We start from the raw sequence: 18,406 nt of genomic DNA, 5'->3' as shown, positions 1-18,406 counted from the left end.
AATCATCTTTTGTGTATTCATTTTAGCAATTTAAGATGGGCATTCAACAACTTCAAATTGAGTATACAGTTATGACGAGCTCCACAAAGAACCGCCTCTCACTCCAACTTGTTCCAACCCTCAAATCCTTCGAACTAGCCATCGCTTAAAACTTGTTTTGGATCTGGTGCGGGGACGCTAAGTGAGTGTGACTGCTATGAGGATTTGCCATAACAATGCCGGAACCGCCACGGAGTAGGCTGCTATCTGGGGTAGCTAGATAATAGGTTCATATTTTGCCCGTAAAACCATGGAAAAAGACAACATGTCATAATTCTTCACCTTTCGGAGTTAGAGGCCACAAATGGAAACTACGTTAGCGAGGTGACAAACTTAAACATTACACTGACAAAACATTTTAATAAAATGTTAAGTAGAAAGTAATAATATCACATTCATTTGAATAGCCCTATGTAACTGCTTTATACTGTTCAAGTATGTATTTTGTTTTGGAAAATGGATTGTAAAGTATTGAGCCAGTGACTGAAGCTAGGGTAGAGGTGCTGTAGGAACAGCCATAACAATGCCGGAACCGCCACGGAGTCAGCTGCTATCTGGGGTAGCTAGATAATAGGTTCATATTTTGCCCGTAAAACCATGGAAAAAGGCAACATGTCATAATTCTTCACCTTTTGGAGTTAGAGGCCACAAATGGAAACTACGTTAGCGAGGTGACAAACTTAAACATTACACTGACAAAACATTTTAATAAAATGTTAAGTAGAAAGTAATAATATCACATTCATTTGAATAGCCCTATGTAACTGCTTTATACTGTTCAAGTATGTATTTTGTTTTGGAAAATGGATTGTAAAGTATTGAGCCAGTGACTGAAGCTAGGGTAGAGGTGCTGTAGGAACAGCCATAACAATGCCGGAACCGCCACGGAGTCAGCTGCTATCTGGGGTAGCTAGATAATAGGTTCATATTTTGCCCGTAAAACCATGGAAAAAGGCAACATGTCATAATTCTTCACCTTTCGGAGTTAGAGGCCACAAATGGAAACTACGTTAGCGAGGTGACAAACTTAAACATTACACTGACAAAACATTTTAATAAAATGTTAAGTAGAAAGTAATAATATCACATTCATTTGAATAGCCCTATGTAACTGCTTTATACTGTTCAAGTATGTATTTTGTTTTGGAAAATGGATTGTAAAGTATTGAGCCAGTGACTGAAGCTAGGGTAGAGGTGCTGTAGGAACAGCAGGCTGAGGGAGTTGGAAGAGAGTGGGCCAGAGAATGAGACAATGACTGAACCAAAAGAGAGACAGGTTATAGGAATAAAATCCTGACCCATAAACTGTATATATTGTGAATATAAGTGTAGGTTATTATAAAGCCCTTAATAGAAATGTTTTATTCGTTTTCCTATTAGTAAAACATTCAATCCTTTCTTTAAACCAACCTTTAGGAAAACACAGAGCAAGTGGTTTTGATCCTGAATAACTTAAATGTAAATAATCAGAAAATTCTCTGATCTATTCTCAGAACATTTTGTTGCCACAATAATTATTTAATATTGCTACTATATCTGAAATGCTGAATCAACATTTACATGTACATTCAAAACCCTTTACTTTCTGTCGGGGGGTGGTTATGCCCTGAATGTATTGTGATCCTAGCAACACCTCTGCAACTGGGTAGTTTTGGAAACCTCCCACGTCTGAAAAGAAACTGGAAGAGGTAGAGGCTGGAGGGACAAAACGGACAATGCTCAATTCTTTAAGTAGGTGTAACGATGTTCTTGTGGTGTAGTGTTGGCAAGGAACCAGGCGCAGGCATATATCGCATTCGTGGGTTTTAATAAACAACAAACAAACCAAACACGAACGGAAAATGATAACTAATCTACTGAATGAAAATAAAGTGCGCGACAACGCGTCTTAACAGCTAACATTCTACTGTCATAGTGCGGTGAGCAGCAGCGCCACCGTGCCATATATTCTCAAGGTCCCATATCACACGAAAACATCCCGGACTGTCACAATCTTTCACACCAGGTCCCAATTGACATCAACAACACTCACTGCAACAATGATCCACAATGTGGGGAGCAGAGGGGAAACATTTAAACACATACAAATGATGTCAATTGGGACCTGGTGTGAAAGATTGTGACAGTCCGGGATGTTTTCGTGTGATATGGGACCTTGAGAATATATGGCACGGTGGCGCTGCTGCTCACCGCACTATGACAGTAGGCAAGTATTGTAATCAGTGTTGGGGAGTAACAGATTACAAGTACAAAAAAATGAACTGTAATCTGCTACGTTTCCAACTAAAATATTGTAATCGGATTACAGATACTTTTGAAAAAATGTATGATTACTTTTGGATTACATCAATATAAAAAAAATTGGTACACAAAATATTTTTTTATTTCATGTTTTAAAAACATTGTTATTTAAACCAAAATAACAACTGTGCACCTCATCCTCTTGCACGCAAAGTTGGGTGCCCATAACATAAATTAGGGACTGATGAAGCGCTAGTTAAATTTTCTCTGGTTTTGGTTGGTTGGATGGCTTGTAAAAACAGAGTATATCTACGATAATATTAGCCGACCCGTATAAAATGTGATTTAGTTATCTACTCAACGCATCTTTCTCAGAACAATGATAGGTGATCGGCCTACCTCGTTATATATTTTTCAAGTTTCAAGGTCTTTGTCAAATGCACCGAACAACACAACCAGGAAGAGTTGCACTGAAACATGCAGACAGGAGTTGTTTGGAAGATTAGGCAATTATTTGTTAGATAGCTGTAACATGGTGAAACATTAAATGGAATTTATCATGATATTTAAGGAGAAAAGGTGTGTAGGGAAGTACTAGGATGATGATTTGCATTTGATGCAGCAACCTCAAATCCATCCATACATTGCTTTGCATCTCAGAAAATGGTGTTCCGTGGTTATCATTGGCAGCTGAAGACAGTGAATTTAAGCAAAGAGTGCAGGTGTATAATCAGTTTATTTCTTTTATTAGCGTTTTTTTTAAATCCATCGCATATGTCTTGAACCCTCTCCTAGGGAACCCCCAGCCATCTCACACTTTAGTTTTAGCCCTGAACTAGCTCACCTGATTCAACAGGGTAGGGCTTGTTAATTAGTTAATAAGTTGATTCAGGTGTGCTAGCTCTGGGATACATCAAATAGATGGAATGGCTGGGGGGCCCCCAGGAGGGGGTTGAAGACCTATGGTATAGACGAAAACTTTGATGGCTAAAACCGTTAGTATCTATATTATAGTTAGCCTGAAATAAAACAGTTGACGGTTATATTGCGACTGTTTCTGGTGGATTTTCAAAGTACGCATCCGTGTATGCATTTTGGGTCAGGATAGACAAACACATTAGCAGGCTTAACATAGAGTAGTTACGTTATAGTAAGCCTTGACTGAAACTTCATAAGGTTATATTGCAACTGTTTCGGGCAAGGAAACGTTCATCTTCAGTCTCGCTTGAAATTGCTAAATTCTTATGATTATTCCTAGGAAGTTAGTAGATACTAGTAAGTAGATACAGGCTAATAAGATGTTAAAACGGCCAGTGGCAAAAGCAGTACGCTATGGTGGAGGTAAACTTAATAAGAAACATTAGTCAGTATAACTCAATCCTCAATGGAGTCTAGGGATGACTGAAACGTGTAATGCCGTAGCGTAGTGGGTAAAGACGGTGCCATTCCTGAGGAAGACTTAAGTTCGAATCTATTGAGATCATTTATTAATGATTGAACATTTATTAATTATTTCTGGTAGATTCCACAATTCTCTCGTCTTTTCACTTGATAAAAAAGTGAGTTATCGTTGTCTTTATTGATAGTTATTGTATAAATGTCATTCACGAATGAAAGAAAAAAGTATGTTGTTTTGCCATGAAAGAAAAAAATAGTTTTTATGACATTAAATGAAATAGCTTTGGCAGACTCGCTAGCAATTGCTCAATTCTTATGACTATTTCAGTAAGTTAGTAGATATCGATAAAGCTTATTACTGGTTAATACGCTGTTAAAACGGCCAGTGGCAAACACCAAACATAGACGCTATTTGTGATAGAGGTGAACTTAGTAAGAAACGTTTAACAGTATCAATGTCATTCACTATTTTCACTATTAACTATTAAAATGACCAGTGGCAGAAGAGGATTTGTTCAGGATAGAGACAAGAGGATATACTGACACCCAGCAAATGTACAGCTCCTTGGTGTAGTGGTAAACGACACACCCTTTCATGTGGGCGACCCTCAAGATGGCAAACCTTTTTATTGCGGGCCAGCTGAACTAGGCTTGCCTGGTTTCTTGTTATATACAACAATTTCAATACCCTTTTCGAGAAATGTACATTTATTTTTATACAATGTTTTGAGAGCTATTAAAAACATGAATCAAACAAAAATAACAGACTAGGCTAACGCATCCTTATATTTTGGCTTATGTTCAGATAAAAAGTCAGATTCGGGAAGATTGAGGGTTATTGGATTAATTGGAATGACTGAATATCTGACATTCCATGTTATGTTGAGATGTAGCCCAATCGTATTGAAGTAGAATGCAATAGTTTAGAAACCCTTACCAAAGGCACTGTACATAACCCATAATGTAAAATGAAAATTCAGTTTTTGGCCAGCTATGTAAAGTGCAACATTGATTGGTCCCGCAAAAGGTGTTCAATTGGTTATAGGCTATTCCTATTTCTTTTCTAATGCCTCTTAATATGAAAGTAATCTAAAAGTCATTTTAATTTGTAATTTGTAACTGTAACAGATTACATTTAAAAAGTAACCTACCCAACCCTGACTGTAATAAGTCTCATTCTGCATGAATAGTATGGGTAGGTACTGAAATTATTACTACTACGGAGCATTGGCATGATTTTGATACTGTTGGGAATGGTGTTTTAGACAATTAGCTAGATTTCGTTTTAGTAACATAATAACATAAATGCACATTCTTAAAACATTTTGATAAAAAACGTAAATTTTGCTTGTTGCCAGCTAGTTAACTCCAACGCTGTTAAAACGGCCAGTGGCAAACACCAAACATAGACGCTATTTGTGATAGAGGTGAACTTAGTAAGAAACGTTTAACAGTATCAATGTCATTCACTATTTTCACTATTAACTATTAAAATGACCAGTGGCAGAAGAGGATTTGTTCAGGATAGAGACAAGAGGATATACTGACACCCAGCAAATGTACAGCGTAGTAGTAATAATTTCAGTACCTACCCATACTATTCATGCAGAATGAGACTTATTACAGTCAGGGTTGGGTAGGTTACTTTTTACAGCACCGTAGTTCAGCTGTTTTGAATCAGCACTGTGCTGTTAGCATTGTCCTTTGTTCAGAGTTAGTCAGCACATATGCATTGTGTTACATTTCTCATGCCCATATTCTATTACAGAGAAACTGATAATTTTCCAGTGGTCTCTTAATTTTTTCCGGAGCTGTATATCCCCTCTTTAATACCATGATTCTCATATATTTAAGAGAATAATTGTATTACGTGACCCTTTTATACTGTTATTGTCTTAAAAAGAAACAAACCAGCCATGGAATTACTGGAGCCATTGTTTTCGTTATAAGTAGGCTGTATAGCTATTAGCTAGCCATTTACAACAAATGTTCTGTTGCCCACTTTATTTCAGCAAAATTGTAATGGCTGGAATCAAATGTAAATGTGGTGTAGTGGGAACATCCCTGTTCTTCAATATTCTGACCCTGGTTTGATTCCCTTTTCAGACATTCCAAATGTTGTATTTCAGAAATGTTTATGCACTCTGTACTTTTCTGCCTTCACACAACAATATTTATCCCCTCTGTAATACCATAATTCTCATATATTTAAGAAAATTATTGTTTTACATGACCCTTTTATACTCTTATTATTTTCCAAATAAATTTATAGGATGGGTGTGACAATAGCATGTTTAAAGCTGGAGGGGACAATGCCATGGTAGAGAGAAAGATTGAGTATTTCAGTGATGTATGGACAGAGAGCAGGAAGGCAGTCCTAAATGAGAGTGTCAGGAAGGGGATCCAGGGAACAGGTAGTTGTTTTTAAAGATACAATATGTTTTGTGATAAATGGTGAGTCGACTGTGGTGAAGGTGCTCAGGAGGGTTTGCAAAACAGGAGTGGGTAGGTGGTTGACAGTGGAAAAAAGAACTGGGGGAGATAGGCTAGCCAAGGAAGCATTAATGTGAGTAATCTTGTCACTAAAGAACTGAAGAAAAGAGTTTGCAAGCACAGTGGATGGTGTGGAGTGCTCACTGCGTTGTAGGAGGGGTTTGTTGATAGTGGAGCACAAAGTCCGCAAGTTTGTGTTGGATGTTTTGATGGTGTCGGAGATGAAAGAGGTTCTGGCAGCATGAAGAGCATCTCTGTACAAGGAGAGGTGAAGCTTATAGGCATCAGCATGAACAGTTAGGCCAGTTCTGGTTCGAAGTTCTAGCCGGCGGCCCTCCTGCTTCATGGGACAGAGCTAAGATGTAAACCAGGGTGAAGAGGATCTGAAGGTGAAATTTTTTGTTTGAAATGGGGCCAAGGAGTTGAGGGCCACAGATTAATATTGAACTGGTTGTTGAGGTCTTCAGGCATGCAAGGTCCAGGGGAAGGGCAGAACAGATTGCATCCAAGAGTGTCTGGGGGTTGATAGATATTGGGCATGAAAAGTAGCTGAATTACACAATGTATGAGAGTATTAATAATCTCTGCACGAAGGACACTAGGTAGGAAATGTGATGCCCCATTTCTGATGGTTTCCACACATCCTGTCCATACCTCCTAATAGGAGTTTTCCATCTGTCTGTCATAGACTCTATGAATAGACCCATGGACCGTAGGTTGGCATATACCATTGTGAGGAAACCTGTCTTTACCTGATGATATGCATGTATTTTAGTTCTATTCTCTTGTTAGAGGAGGGGTTCGTTATCTTGTGCTATATGAGGTACCGTATCACAAGCAGTTGGTATCTACTACTGAGGGGCCTCACACAACCTGATAAGCTGTGGAGCCAAGAAACTTAAGAGGGGACACTATTAGGCCATGTAAGGTTAGGATGTAGAATACACGTATGTGATTGGAAGACAGCCAGATATTGGAGGGGATGTGCTGGGACATAAATACTGTGTCCACTTTGTAATCACTGGAGAGAGATTGAAATGAGAAATGGAAGGTCAACATCATAGACTCATGCTGAATAAAGATGGCTCTCCCCTGATTTCCGGTTGCATTTATTTTGTTCATGGATCAAACTTGGACAGAATCTAATAGGGTTGACAGCTTTTATGTTGCGGATGGAGATGAGTCATTTCACAGTATTGTGTGGTATGTTTGAGGAAAAAGAAAAATTCAGGATTTTATGGTCAGATAAGAGTATCTGAAATCAAGCTGATGGGCCTTCTGTGATATTTTTAAACATACTTGTGAAAAGGTTTAGATCTGTCATTTCATGCAATAAAAGTAGCATTTCAAGCGTTTTTCACTAATTCAGAATTGCAGAAAAACCTTTACACCTGACTTAATGGGTTCCAATTGCAAATATGTTTCTTGGGAGGAGATGGACCTATAAAAATATGTTCTTTTAAACATGATGAGCAGGATGAGCTTGCAAATGTGAGAAACCTCAACCGTGTGGTTGATAAAAAAATCTTTGCAGTCATTATTGTCGTATCATCTTTGTTAACATAAGCACCATGTAGAATTATTATTTCATTATCATTGTAGGAGATTTGTCTATATATGTGTAAAACCATGCCCCTGCACATGTTCATCTGTCAATGTCAGCAATGTTTTTTAAGATACTGGCCTGATATATATAACTTTTGAAGATCATCATCCATAGATGGCATAACTTTTTAGTGTTAAAAAAAAAAATCTAAAATGGCAGAAAATCCATCATGGCGGACTCTATGGTTCCCAATGGCAAAAATGCTCATCATGAGGAGGTACATCTATGTACCAATTTTCAAGACTCTAGGTCACAAGTAGTGGGTGTGGTGAGCTTCCAAAAAGTGAGACTTTGGAGGCTTGTGACAGTGTCACCATGAGGCCGACATGCATGCCACTGCACCAGAAGTTGCGGCCCTTAGCCCTTTACTACCGTAAAACATTTGGGCACCTTTTAGCCATTTTATCTAATGGGAATTTGCAAGAAACACCCTTTTTTGCTGGATTAATAATAATAATAATTAAAGCTGTAAGCAGCATTTAGCAGGTCTCAGCACTGAAGCTACTACTAGCCAGACGGCAATTTTTTGGATATATATCCATAGTTGCAAACAATACAACATCTATGTTTATTCTTTCCTATAGTGAACTGCTGAAACCCTAATAATAAAACGTACAAACATAAGAGGGTTCCAGCAACTTTGTTGCTTGGCCCCTTAATAAAGACGTGTTTTCCCTGCACACTCATGTTTTCTTTACAAATTTTATATATATTATCAATTCTCTAAGAGTATGCAAACTTTTGAGCACAATTGTGCAGAAAAATGTATCTTCTATAGCTCCCCAATGACCGCACCTGCTTTAACTGCATGATTATGAACCCATTCTACTTAATACACAGGTGAAATTATACTTGTATTCAAAAAGCCCATATTTTCAAAGATCTAATTAGCCTAAATAGGGATATGACAAGGGGGCAAACAAGAAACAGGTGAAAGCAATAATGACAAGGACTGGCTGCGTACAAGAACAAAGGAAAAAGAAACCGAACAGAACAGGCTATATTCAAGAAGAAAGGCATAACCCAAACAGAACAAAAACAGAACCTAGCAGTCACGAACATCATGGCAATACCACAGTGATGTCCATGGAACCTGCACAAACATGTGATACTGCAGTCTGTCTTGTTGTGTTGGTTTAAAATGTGCACTTGAATGAGATTCTCAAAGTGCAGCAAGTGTTGTCATTGGTATTTTGAGGTTCTTTTTTGTTTCATTTTGTTTTTGCTCTTGTTCTTGAACATAGCCTGTTCTGTTTGCGTTTTCTCTTTTGTTTTTTAATGTGGCTTGTCCTGTTTTATTTTTAACACCTGAGACTTGTTGGCACCCTATTTATTCACTTTGTTTTGTCAGTTTCATTATGGGTTATTGTTTGTATGCTACGACTTTACTAAGCCTTTTACTCTGTGAATTATTTTAATAGCTCTTTTGCATACTTTTCCGCAGGTTTTCTAGCCAGTTTTTTTCCTACAAACTCTGTTATCGACCTTGCCTGTTTCTGAACACAAGTTTTGCCTGTTCCTGCGATTAAAACTATGCGATCCACACTTAGAACCACACCAACTGCCTGCGTTGTGTTCTTACAGGTATACAGGAACATACAAACTGATATTTTTTTCTGGCCTGTTTTGCTAAACACTAACATTCTTATTAAACATTTTCAGTTTTTTCCATTCATTTTAACTATTTGACAGGTGTCCTTTTTAAGTATATTTATGCTATAAGTGAGTAGTGCCATACAATAATTATTTTAAAGAATTGGATAATGGATTCACTGTTCAGATCTGTCTATATTTCTAAGTTATCCAGAAACAATCAGATCTCAATGTGTCTTTTAATTGTCTACATCTGTCAAAAGTTTGCCGCTATCCGATTATAAGCAAGATTTGGATAAAGTACACATTAGGAAGCTTGGCTGTCAGGTCCTGCCTGTGCCCCTAGCCATCTCTGCGCTGGGCTGAGGGGTGTAGTCAGGACCTGGCAGACATAGATGCATCTAGGCATCTATACACAGTTGTTGTGTGTTTTTTTAATTTCTTTCCCCAGTTGGAGGCAGCTGTACATCATTGCCTCCAATTAGGGACCCTCTTTAAATTTAGCCTTTTGCCACACCTGGGTTATTGTTTATGGTCAGAGTCATTTGGTTGTTGCTTTGGTTTCTTTTAAGCAGAATTAAAAGAATGGAGTTCAACCATCACTCTGTCTATGCCTGCATACAGAATCTTGACATTGATGTTACCTCAAAATACATTTCCTTTGAAACAAGTCTTTAAGTCAGTGGTTAATATTGCATTTGTATTAACAAATGTCAACAGCTCAGCTAAATAAAAAGTATGGAGTAAAAAATATATGATTTGTATATCACTGGCAATTGTCTGTTCAAGGTTAAAGTAAAATGTCCCACCCATGCTTTTTAATGCACATATGCAGTTTAGGAAGCCTCACAGCACTGGTCTGGGCACCACCTACCTTTGACCTGTCTATTTTCAGGTAAAACCATGCTATTTTTACACAGTGGCAAAACTATGCTTGGATTAATATCCAGTTGAGTAATATTTAATCTGAGCTCATCCCTAGTAAAGAGTAAGGTTATTTTGTTTCTTGTTAAACTTGCACATACAGGTTTTGACCTAAAACAGAACTGTAAAAAGGCACAAGTCAGAGAACCGCTGCTGGAACCCCACTGTCAGAACCACTGCTGGAACACCACTGTCTCATACATATATGTAATCGCAACATAGCATAGGTCTTACAGACATGATATTAAGTTTGTTTTCAAGATTGAAAATGGTGATGCTATTTCTGTAAAGAGGTTAAGCCCAGCAAAATGTTCAGATGACAATTTCAATGATTATGTCATGATTTAACTTTCATTTTTATAACAAAACCACAATATAAACTTAAGGTTAAATTACAATTTATATTACATTAAATATATATATGCTACCATTCAAAGGTTGGGGTCCTTGTTTTTGATAAAAAATGATTTGTCAGAATTTATCAGAAATACAGTGTTTAAAAGGACTATTGTAGCATGAAACTACAGATTTTCAAAGGAAAATCTATAAACTGTATGTGTACAGTGGCCCATTATTAGCAACCATCACTCCTGTGTTCCAATGGCACTTTTGATTGCTATTCCAAGTTTATCATTTTAATAATTTGAAACCCTTTTGCGATTATGTTTGCACTACTGAAAACGGGCTTCTTTAGACTAGTTCAGTATCTTCAGCATCAGCATTTGTGGGTTCAATTACAGGCTCAAAATGGTCAGAAACAATGAGAAATGAAGGCTATGCGAGAAATGAAGGCTATGCGAGAAACAAGATACTGAAGATCTCATACAGCGATGTGTGCTACTCCTATAGTGCAAACTGGCTCTAACCAGAATAGAAAAAGGACTGGGAGGCACTGGTACACAACTGAGCAAGAGGACAAACACATTAGAATGTCTAGTTTGAGTAACAGACGCCTAACAGGTCCTCAACTAGCAGCTTTGTTAAATAATGAAGAGGGGACTTTCTACAGTCCATAAGACTTTCTAAGCACAGTTGCAAAGAAAATGCTGTATGTCTGACTGGTCAATCAAAAGAAAAGATTAAGATGGGCAAAGAACACAGACACTGGACAGAGGAAGAACTCTGTCTAGAAGGCCAGAATCCAGGAGTTGTAAATATTCCAATGGAAATCAGCCGTTTTCCATTAACAGTGCCTACACCGTGTTTCTGATCAATTTGATGTTATTATTAAAACAAGGACAGTGACACCAAACTTTTGAATGGTAGCATATTTATAAATGGTTAGTGTAATGTGTTTTCATATCACAGTTACTAATAAAATGTGCCAACGGTATTGTTTAGCTAACCTTTGCAACAATAGAAGGCAGTTTTATTCATTTATGTAGGGCTGTTGTGCAACTCATTGTGCTAACTGTAATATCCAGGGTCAAACCTGTGTATTCTGTGGTGACTATGTAACAGAAGTGAGCTTTGTTCTTTGAACTTTAGCTCCGAAGCCAATGACCTGGCCCTGAGACTTGCCTGGCAGTACACCGGCCACAAAGATATCATAACGTTGGAAAAGTAAGTCATCCACTTAAGCGTTTGGTGTTGAAACAAATACAAAATATGCACATATTCTCTGATAAATAAAGAATTAAAGGAAGAACTTGAAATTAATATTAATAAGCAGAATATGATCATAATATAACGATCTTTAACTTCAGTTTAAATCATCTGTCTGATAGTAACATATGAACAGTTTACATATTTACCCATATTTCTCTCTGTGTTTGATAATATGCCATCTGTTCCAAATGATGATTATTCTGCTTAAATGGGTTTGAGTGTGAGTAAAACGTGAATACATGTGTAAGAAAGTACAGATTTTAAATTGATTTTTTGATCCTGGATGCTGATTGGACAAGCAGTGTTCAGTCTTGCTGTATTGGCCAAGACACATACAGTTTGTCTGCCAACAGTTCCATCTAAATTTAATCTTATAATGAATCTGTCATCTTCACTGTTTTCTCTTTTCTTTGTTCCTCTGTTTCCAGTGCATATCATGGCCATGTATCATCACTAATCAACATCAGCCCCTATAAATTTCACCAGCTGAGTAATGCAGAGCAGAGCAAATCTGTTCATGTGGTGAGTGCCCCTGTTTATCTGTCACTGCAGAATGACAATCCCATGACTCAACAAGCTCTATTGCAGTGTTTCCCAATCCTGGTTCTCAGGACCCAAAGGGGTGCACATTTTTGTTTTTGCCCTAGCTCTCACACAGATAGGTTGATTACATCAATCAAGTGTGTGAGTGCTAGGGCAAAAACAAAAACATCCACCCCTTTGGGTCTCGAGGACCAACACTGCTCTATTGGACAGTGTATTATCAGAGTGAAAAAGGAATAGTTAAGTAATAGACAATATCTCCCACATGTCACATTTTTCTGATAAGATACTGAACAGTAAAAGTACTTACATTTATTTTATTTTTCTTCAGTTTGAATTCCAGCACATTGGATTAAAATGATAAAAGGATTCCATAATCATATTATCTTTCTAAATCCAATGTGCTGGACTACAGAGCAAATCATGCAAAAAAGGTACTGTAATTTTAGGGTAATGATCAGTTAGTGATCAGTTTGTAATGATTAGTTAGCCTTTTCAAATGATTAACCTGGACTAGCTAACCCAACGAGCCATTGGAACACTGTATTTAATGGTTGGTGATAATGGGCGTGTACGCCTATGTAGATATTCTATTCAAAATGAGCCGTTTGCAGCTACAATAATAATTTTAAACATTAACAATGTCTACACTGTATTTCTGATGTTATTTTAATGGACAAAAATTTGCTTTTCTTTCAAAAACAAGAACTGACCCAAAACTTTTGAATGGTAGTATTTCTATGTTCAACTTCATGTAAATGAATTTTAGTTAATGACTAACAGTTGAAGATTGCTTGTTGAATGGTTGACATCGTAACACAAACATACCTGGGTCCAAGGTAATGTTTGAATAGGCTCTATTTTGCTGCCTAGGTTCTTTACCTCTTAGAATAATTTCTCAGGTACTATTTTACATTTGTTAAATTTGCATTATTTACCTTGATTCCTGTAGGCTCTGAGCCCTGATGTCTACAGAGGCATCTATAAGAAAGACCACCCAGATCCTGCTACAGCATATGCAGATGATGTCAAAAATCTTATTCACAAAGCCCATGAAAATGGCCACAAGGTACAAAATAAAACATATTCTCATGATATGCATCAAACTAACCTAGAGCATCTAATGTTGGCACACACATTGGAAATATCTCAATTACCGGTAGTCGCTCCGTTGCTCCGTTGTTACCTGGTTTCTATAATTCTGAAAATGAGGACATTTCTGAAAGCACATCACATATCACAAGCAACATTTTATTATTGCGTTGTCAAACTATTGCTTAATTCATGCATTTATTTCCCTAATTTAAGTTTCTTTTACCCATTTTTGAGGAAGCATTTTTTCAATGTGTTTTTCCCCTGTTCCTTTTTCTCCATCTATTTTTCCTAAAATACTAACAAGATGCCCAGTTCCTGCTGATGAGAAGCATCCTCACAGCATGATGCTGTCACCACCATAGTTCACTATATTATGGATGGTGTGTGTTAAGGTTTGGGCAGTGTTAGGTTTGCGCCCTTAAGGTGCTTTAAACTTTGGCCCTAAAGCTATATCATAGTGTATATATATATATTATAATGTTCTCTTCTGATCTGTATCCACTCTCATGCTTTCTGTAAAATTCCAGATGCTTTTTTAGTAGTTAGTGTAGGGTATAATGTGTCAGAATGGTGATTTATGGGGGGCAGGACTTCCATATTGATATGACAGGTGGGCGGGACATCCGGTTTGTAGGGTGGGACTTCCGGTATGACGTATGTTAGGGTGGGACTTCCTGTGTGACTTATGTTAGGGTGGGACTTCCTGTATGACGTATGTTAGGGTGGGACTTCCGGTATGACGTATGTTAGGGTGGGACTTCAGGAGTGACGTATGCATGTCCGGTGACTTTGTGATTTATGATTACATTGATGTGTCAGTGTTTGATGTTTTACAACGCCTGATGAGCAAACCAGACTAGTGTTATAACAGGTGGGTTATGTTTGATGATTAACAAATGGGGCTTAGGGTTCCGGAATGTTAATTAACAAATGGGGCTTAGGGTTCCGGAGTGTTAAATTCCCAGGCAGTAAATAAGTGTTGTGTCAGCGGTAAGGTGTTTGGTGTACAGCAAATGGTGTTCGACAAATATAAAACCCCGGTGTTTTATCTTCTGACAAGTGGTGCAACAGCTGGCATACAAACGGTGGTTGTTAACCTTTCATGTTTTATGGGTTGACTGGCGTGGTATGTGTATTTAAACCACGCAGACATCGGTGATGGTCAAAACATGGAGGATTGTGCTGCTATCAATGTTTTGGGTGAAACACCGGTGAAAGCTAACAGCTTAAACGCAGCTCAGCGATTTGGTAAGAAATTGCAAATGGACCGCAGAGATGCAATCAACATGACAGCCCTGAAGAAACCGATGCAGAGTTTAACCCGAATCCATCAACTACACCAGGACATGTTGACACAGGAGTGGAAATTGGACGATGGTCGGATCGGGGGATACATCTTCAACCCAGAGCTACCGGAGGTTGCATTTTATGAATTACCCGAAGGCCAAGTGTTTAAGGCTGGTGTGACCGATCAAATGGTTTTTAATGCCAGTTTATGGGTCACCTTTCGAAAAGTGTTTTATTTGGGGCCAAAACAAGGCCCACATAATACAGTAGATGTACTGTTTAAAGTTGTCGAGGGGCTGAAAGAGTATGACTCTGTCAGATTGGAGTTATTTCCGTAAAATATCAGCGTGTTAGTTTGTGACTGCGGACTGATCGACTGACCTAAGACCCCGAAGCCCCGCCTTAAGCCAACACCTTCATCAGCACAGCATAAAAACCGACAGACCGCCGGTGGCATTCAAGCAGTCGGAAGAATTTACGAAACATGTCTCAAGATTACAACCAAGCGGTGATTGAAGAACCCAAGGCTGAAGACTGGCTGTGTGATGCCTGGGATGACAACGCTGAAGCCTTCTACGGAACCCCTGACCCAGACAGCTCGATTCCACCGGCATACCCAAGAAGAAACTACCATTGGATTGACAGGGTTGGTGATCAACTAGGTCCTCTTAACCTGTCATACCTTTCAAATGCTAACAAGAGTTATCACAAAATGGCCAAACAACTTGCACCAAAAATTTTAAAGATCATCAAAGCAACAATTCTGGAAAACGTTGTTGGGGCTATTCTACACAAAGCATGCATCGGATGCGAAGTGGACCACCCGAGCCAGACAAGACATTCATGTCTCGAACCGCCTGAGTATTTTTTTGAGGCCCATTATGATGACATTGTGGCGACAGTTTTAACACCGCGACTGAAACATGTGTTGGTCAAGGCTTTGAACGCATCTGGTTTTCACACCGATGAATGATGTTCACGAGGCCGCTGAGAACTTTCTGCACGAGCTCAAGTTGGAGCCGAACATCACACAGAGACTGAGTGAGAACAGGATACATACACGCTACACAGGCCTGTAGCTATACATTTTAAAAGAAATAGAGTTATTGTTCATGATATAAATTCACAATTTCAGCTGGATTTGGTTGACATGAGTGCTCACAGTGTGGAAAACGATAACATGAAATTTATGTTAACATGCATTGATGTATTAAGCAAATACGCATGGATTCGCGTGCTGAGAAATAAAAGCTCTATAGAGGTAAAGCGAGCATTTGAAGACATATTAAAAGAAGGAAGAACACCACAAAAAGTCCAAACGGACAAGGGGAAGGAGTTTTTTAATTCACATTTTGAAATGTTGATGAAGGAGTACAACGTAAAACATTTTGCTACAGGAAATGATGTCAAAGCGAGTATCGTTGAGAGGTTTAATAAAACAATTAAATCACGAATGTGGAGGTATCTGACAGCAGCCAACACTTACCGCTATGTTGAGGTTATTCAAGATTTAGTTCGGGGGTACAACCATAGCTACCATCGGTCTATTAAGATGAAGCCTGCTGACGTTTGTGAAGAAAATGTTAGATTAGTTCTCAAGAACCTGTATGGCACAACATTAACGAGAAATGGTATTCAAAGCTACAAGTTCCAGGTTGGGGATACTGTGAGACTCTCAAAGCTGAGAGGTGCGTTTACAAAAGGCTATGAAAAAGGGTACACAGATGAATATTTTACAATAACAGACTGCATTCCTCGGGTACCTCCTGTATATAGAATAAAAGATTATGATGGTGATGTGATAGTTGGGACCTTTTATGAACAGGAATTGCTGAAAATAATTGTGGCTAAGGATAAAACCTTTAAAGTAGAAGCAGTTTTGAATGAGAAAGTACAGAAAGGGAGGAAAATGTGTCTTGTGAAGTGGCTTGGTTGGCCTGAGAAATTCAACAGCTGGATACCATTGGAACAAGTGGTTAACCTAGAAACTGGATAAAACTCCAGGATTTACAGGATCACGTCATTTACATTGACTGCGATCAGCATGGGTGACAGTGGCTTCTACATAACGCTGCCCAGTAACTCATCGAGACATGTCTATCCAAGCAACACGAGTTCGTGCTATACCACTAAATTTGCCAAAGGTATAGATTTGAAAGGCGATTGGGAAGTATCTTTGATAGAGTTCCAATACCCGCATACATGGAAAACTTTACCCGCACCGCGCTTCAACAATACCTTTGTTGAAGCGCGGGTTCTCCATAGCAAAACCACATCTGAAGAGTGCGGCTAGGAATATAGTCGGCGATGTTGTCAACAGCGTTATGTCACGACAAACAAAACAGCAGGATGGTTCTGGATTGATGGTTATGTCTCGAGGTGTTAGAAAGAGACCACCTGGTAGGCGGAGCCTACCCAAGAGTAAAAAACGCAAGAATGAGACAAAAACAAGAGCCAAGGTTAAAAGAGGACATACACCCCGGAGGACACTCAAAGGGAACACGACAAATCTGAAGAATATATTTTAGAGAGATGGCACTCCTACACCGTATGTCTGGCGAATGTATGAAGACAGAGTTGGATTTATTCACAGTTCCATTCACACAGACATCTATTGAGAAAAATGCATATATTGAAATACCGACCCTATCAGCAATATCAGACGCAGCCCCTCTGGAGTTCTTTATTGCCGGGAATGGCGAAGACTACGTTGATCTAAACAATACTTTGCTGTACCTATGTGTAAAAGTCACTAAACCGGACGGAAATAATATTGATGCCGGAGCATGTGTTGGGGTTATCAACTATGCGATAGCCACCCTATTTTCACAAGTATGAACAGGGCCGGAAGTTACACAAAGTTACACAAAGTTACACAAAGAATCCATTTAATTTCAAACATTATCATTTGGAGTTTATGGCTATGTATGTAGATGGTCAGCAATTTCCTAGCAAACCATTCCAACCAAATTACACAACAGGGTCAGCAGTGCGGGAATTTTACCAATTGGCCTTAGCTTCAGGAAAACACCTAAAGGACCAAGCCTTGGCTATTGACAGGTCGGACTTCTTACACGGCTATGCCCTTTATGCATTCAACTGCGCGCCAGACGAGGAATGTGGTCAGCACATATCCTTGATCAAGTCAGGGAATGTACGACTTGAGATGAGGTTCAGACAACCACTACCCCACACAATTAATTTAGTTGTTTATTCAATCTTTGACTCCATTATCGAAGTGTCAAACCGGCGACAAGTCATGGTTGACTACTATTAGGAGAACTGTGTGGAAATGAATACCGCAGAGTTGACCAGTGTGGTGAACCAATTTTCATCTAGGACCCATTTCTATGGTGTGCTGGCAAGTGACCAACTACCTAGGGTGCCTGGACTAACGAAAAGGGCAGCCTATTCGGCGGATAGCACAACATTTGAAATGATCGGCCCTGTTCATAGCGATATCTTCTTTCAAGAGAAACTTATGTTAAACGGCGTTGACATAAAGGTTAGGATGGTGCGTGGTAAAGATGAGTTCTGTCTTATGGGGGTCGGGGATTTGCGTTATCGTTTGCATATACT

General features: G+C 38.7%; 1 protein-coding gene across 2 annotated transcripts in view; it reads left to right on the top strand.

Moving 5' to 3' along the window:
* etnppl (ethanolamine-phosphate phospho-lyase) overlaps positions 1 to 18,406 on the top strand; it is an 83,177-nt gene that overhangs the window by 13,302 nt on the left and 51,469 nt on the right. For both annotated transcript variants that reach the window (XM_029117588.2, XM_029117589.2), the window contains exons 4-6: positions 11,783 to 11,857; positions 12,331 to 12,424; positions 13,398 to 13,514. In XM_029117588.2, the coding sequence (XP_028973421.2) occupies positions 11,783 to 11,857; positions 12,331 to 12,424; positions 13,398 to 13,514 (286 nt within the window). The remainder of the gene's footprint in view (positions 1 to 11,782; positions 11,858 to 12,330; positions 12,425 to 13,397; positions 13,515 to 18,406) is intronic.

This window comes from Esox lucius, chromosome 24 (assembly GCF_011004845.1).
Source record: "Esox lucius isolate fEsoLuc1 chromosome 24, fEsoLuc1.pri, whole genome shotgun sequence".
Lineage (NCBI taxonomy): Eukaryota > Metazoa > Chordata > Actinopteri > Esociformes > Esocidae > Esox > Esox lucius.
Note: the sequence above shows the minus strand (reverse complement) of the source record. Positions and strands in the feature narration are given on the sequence as shown.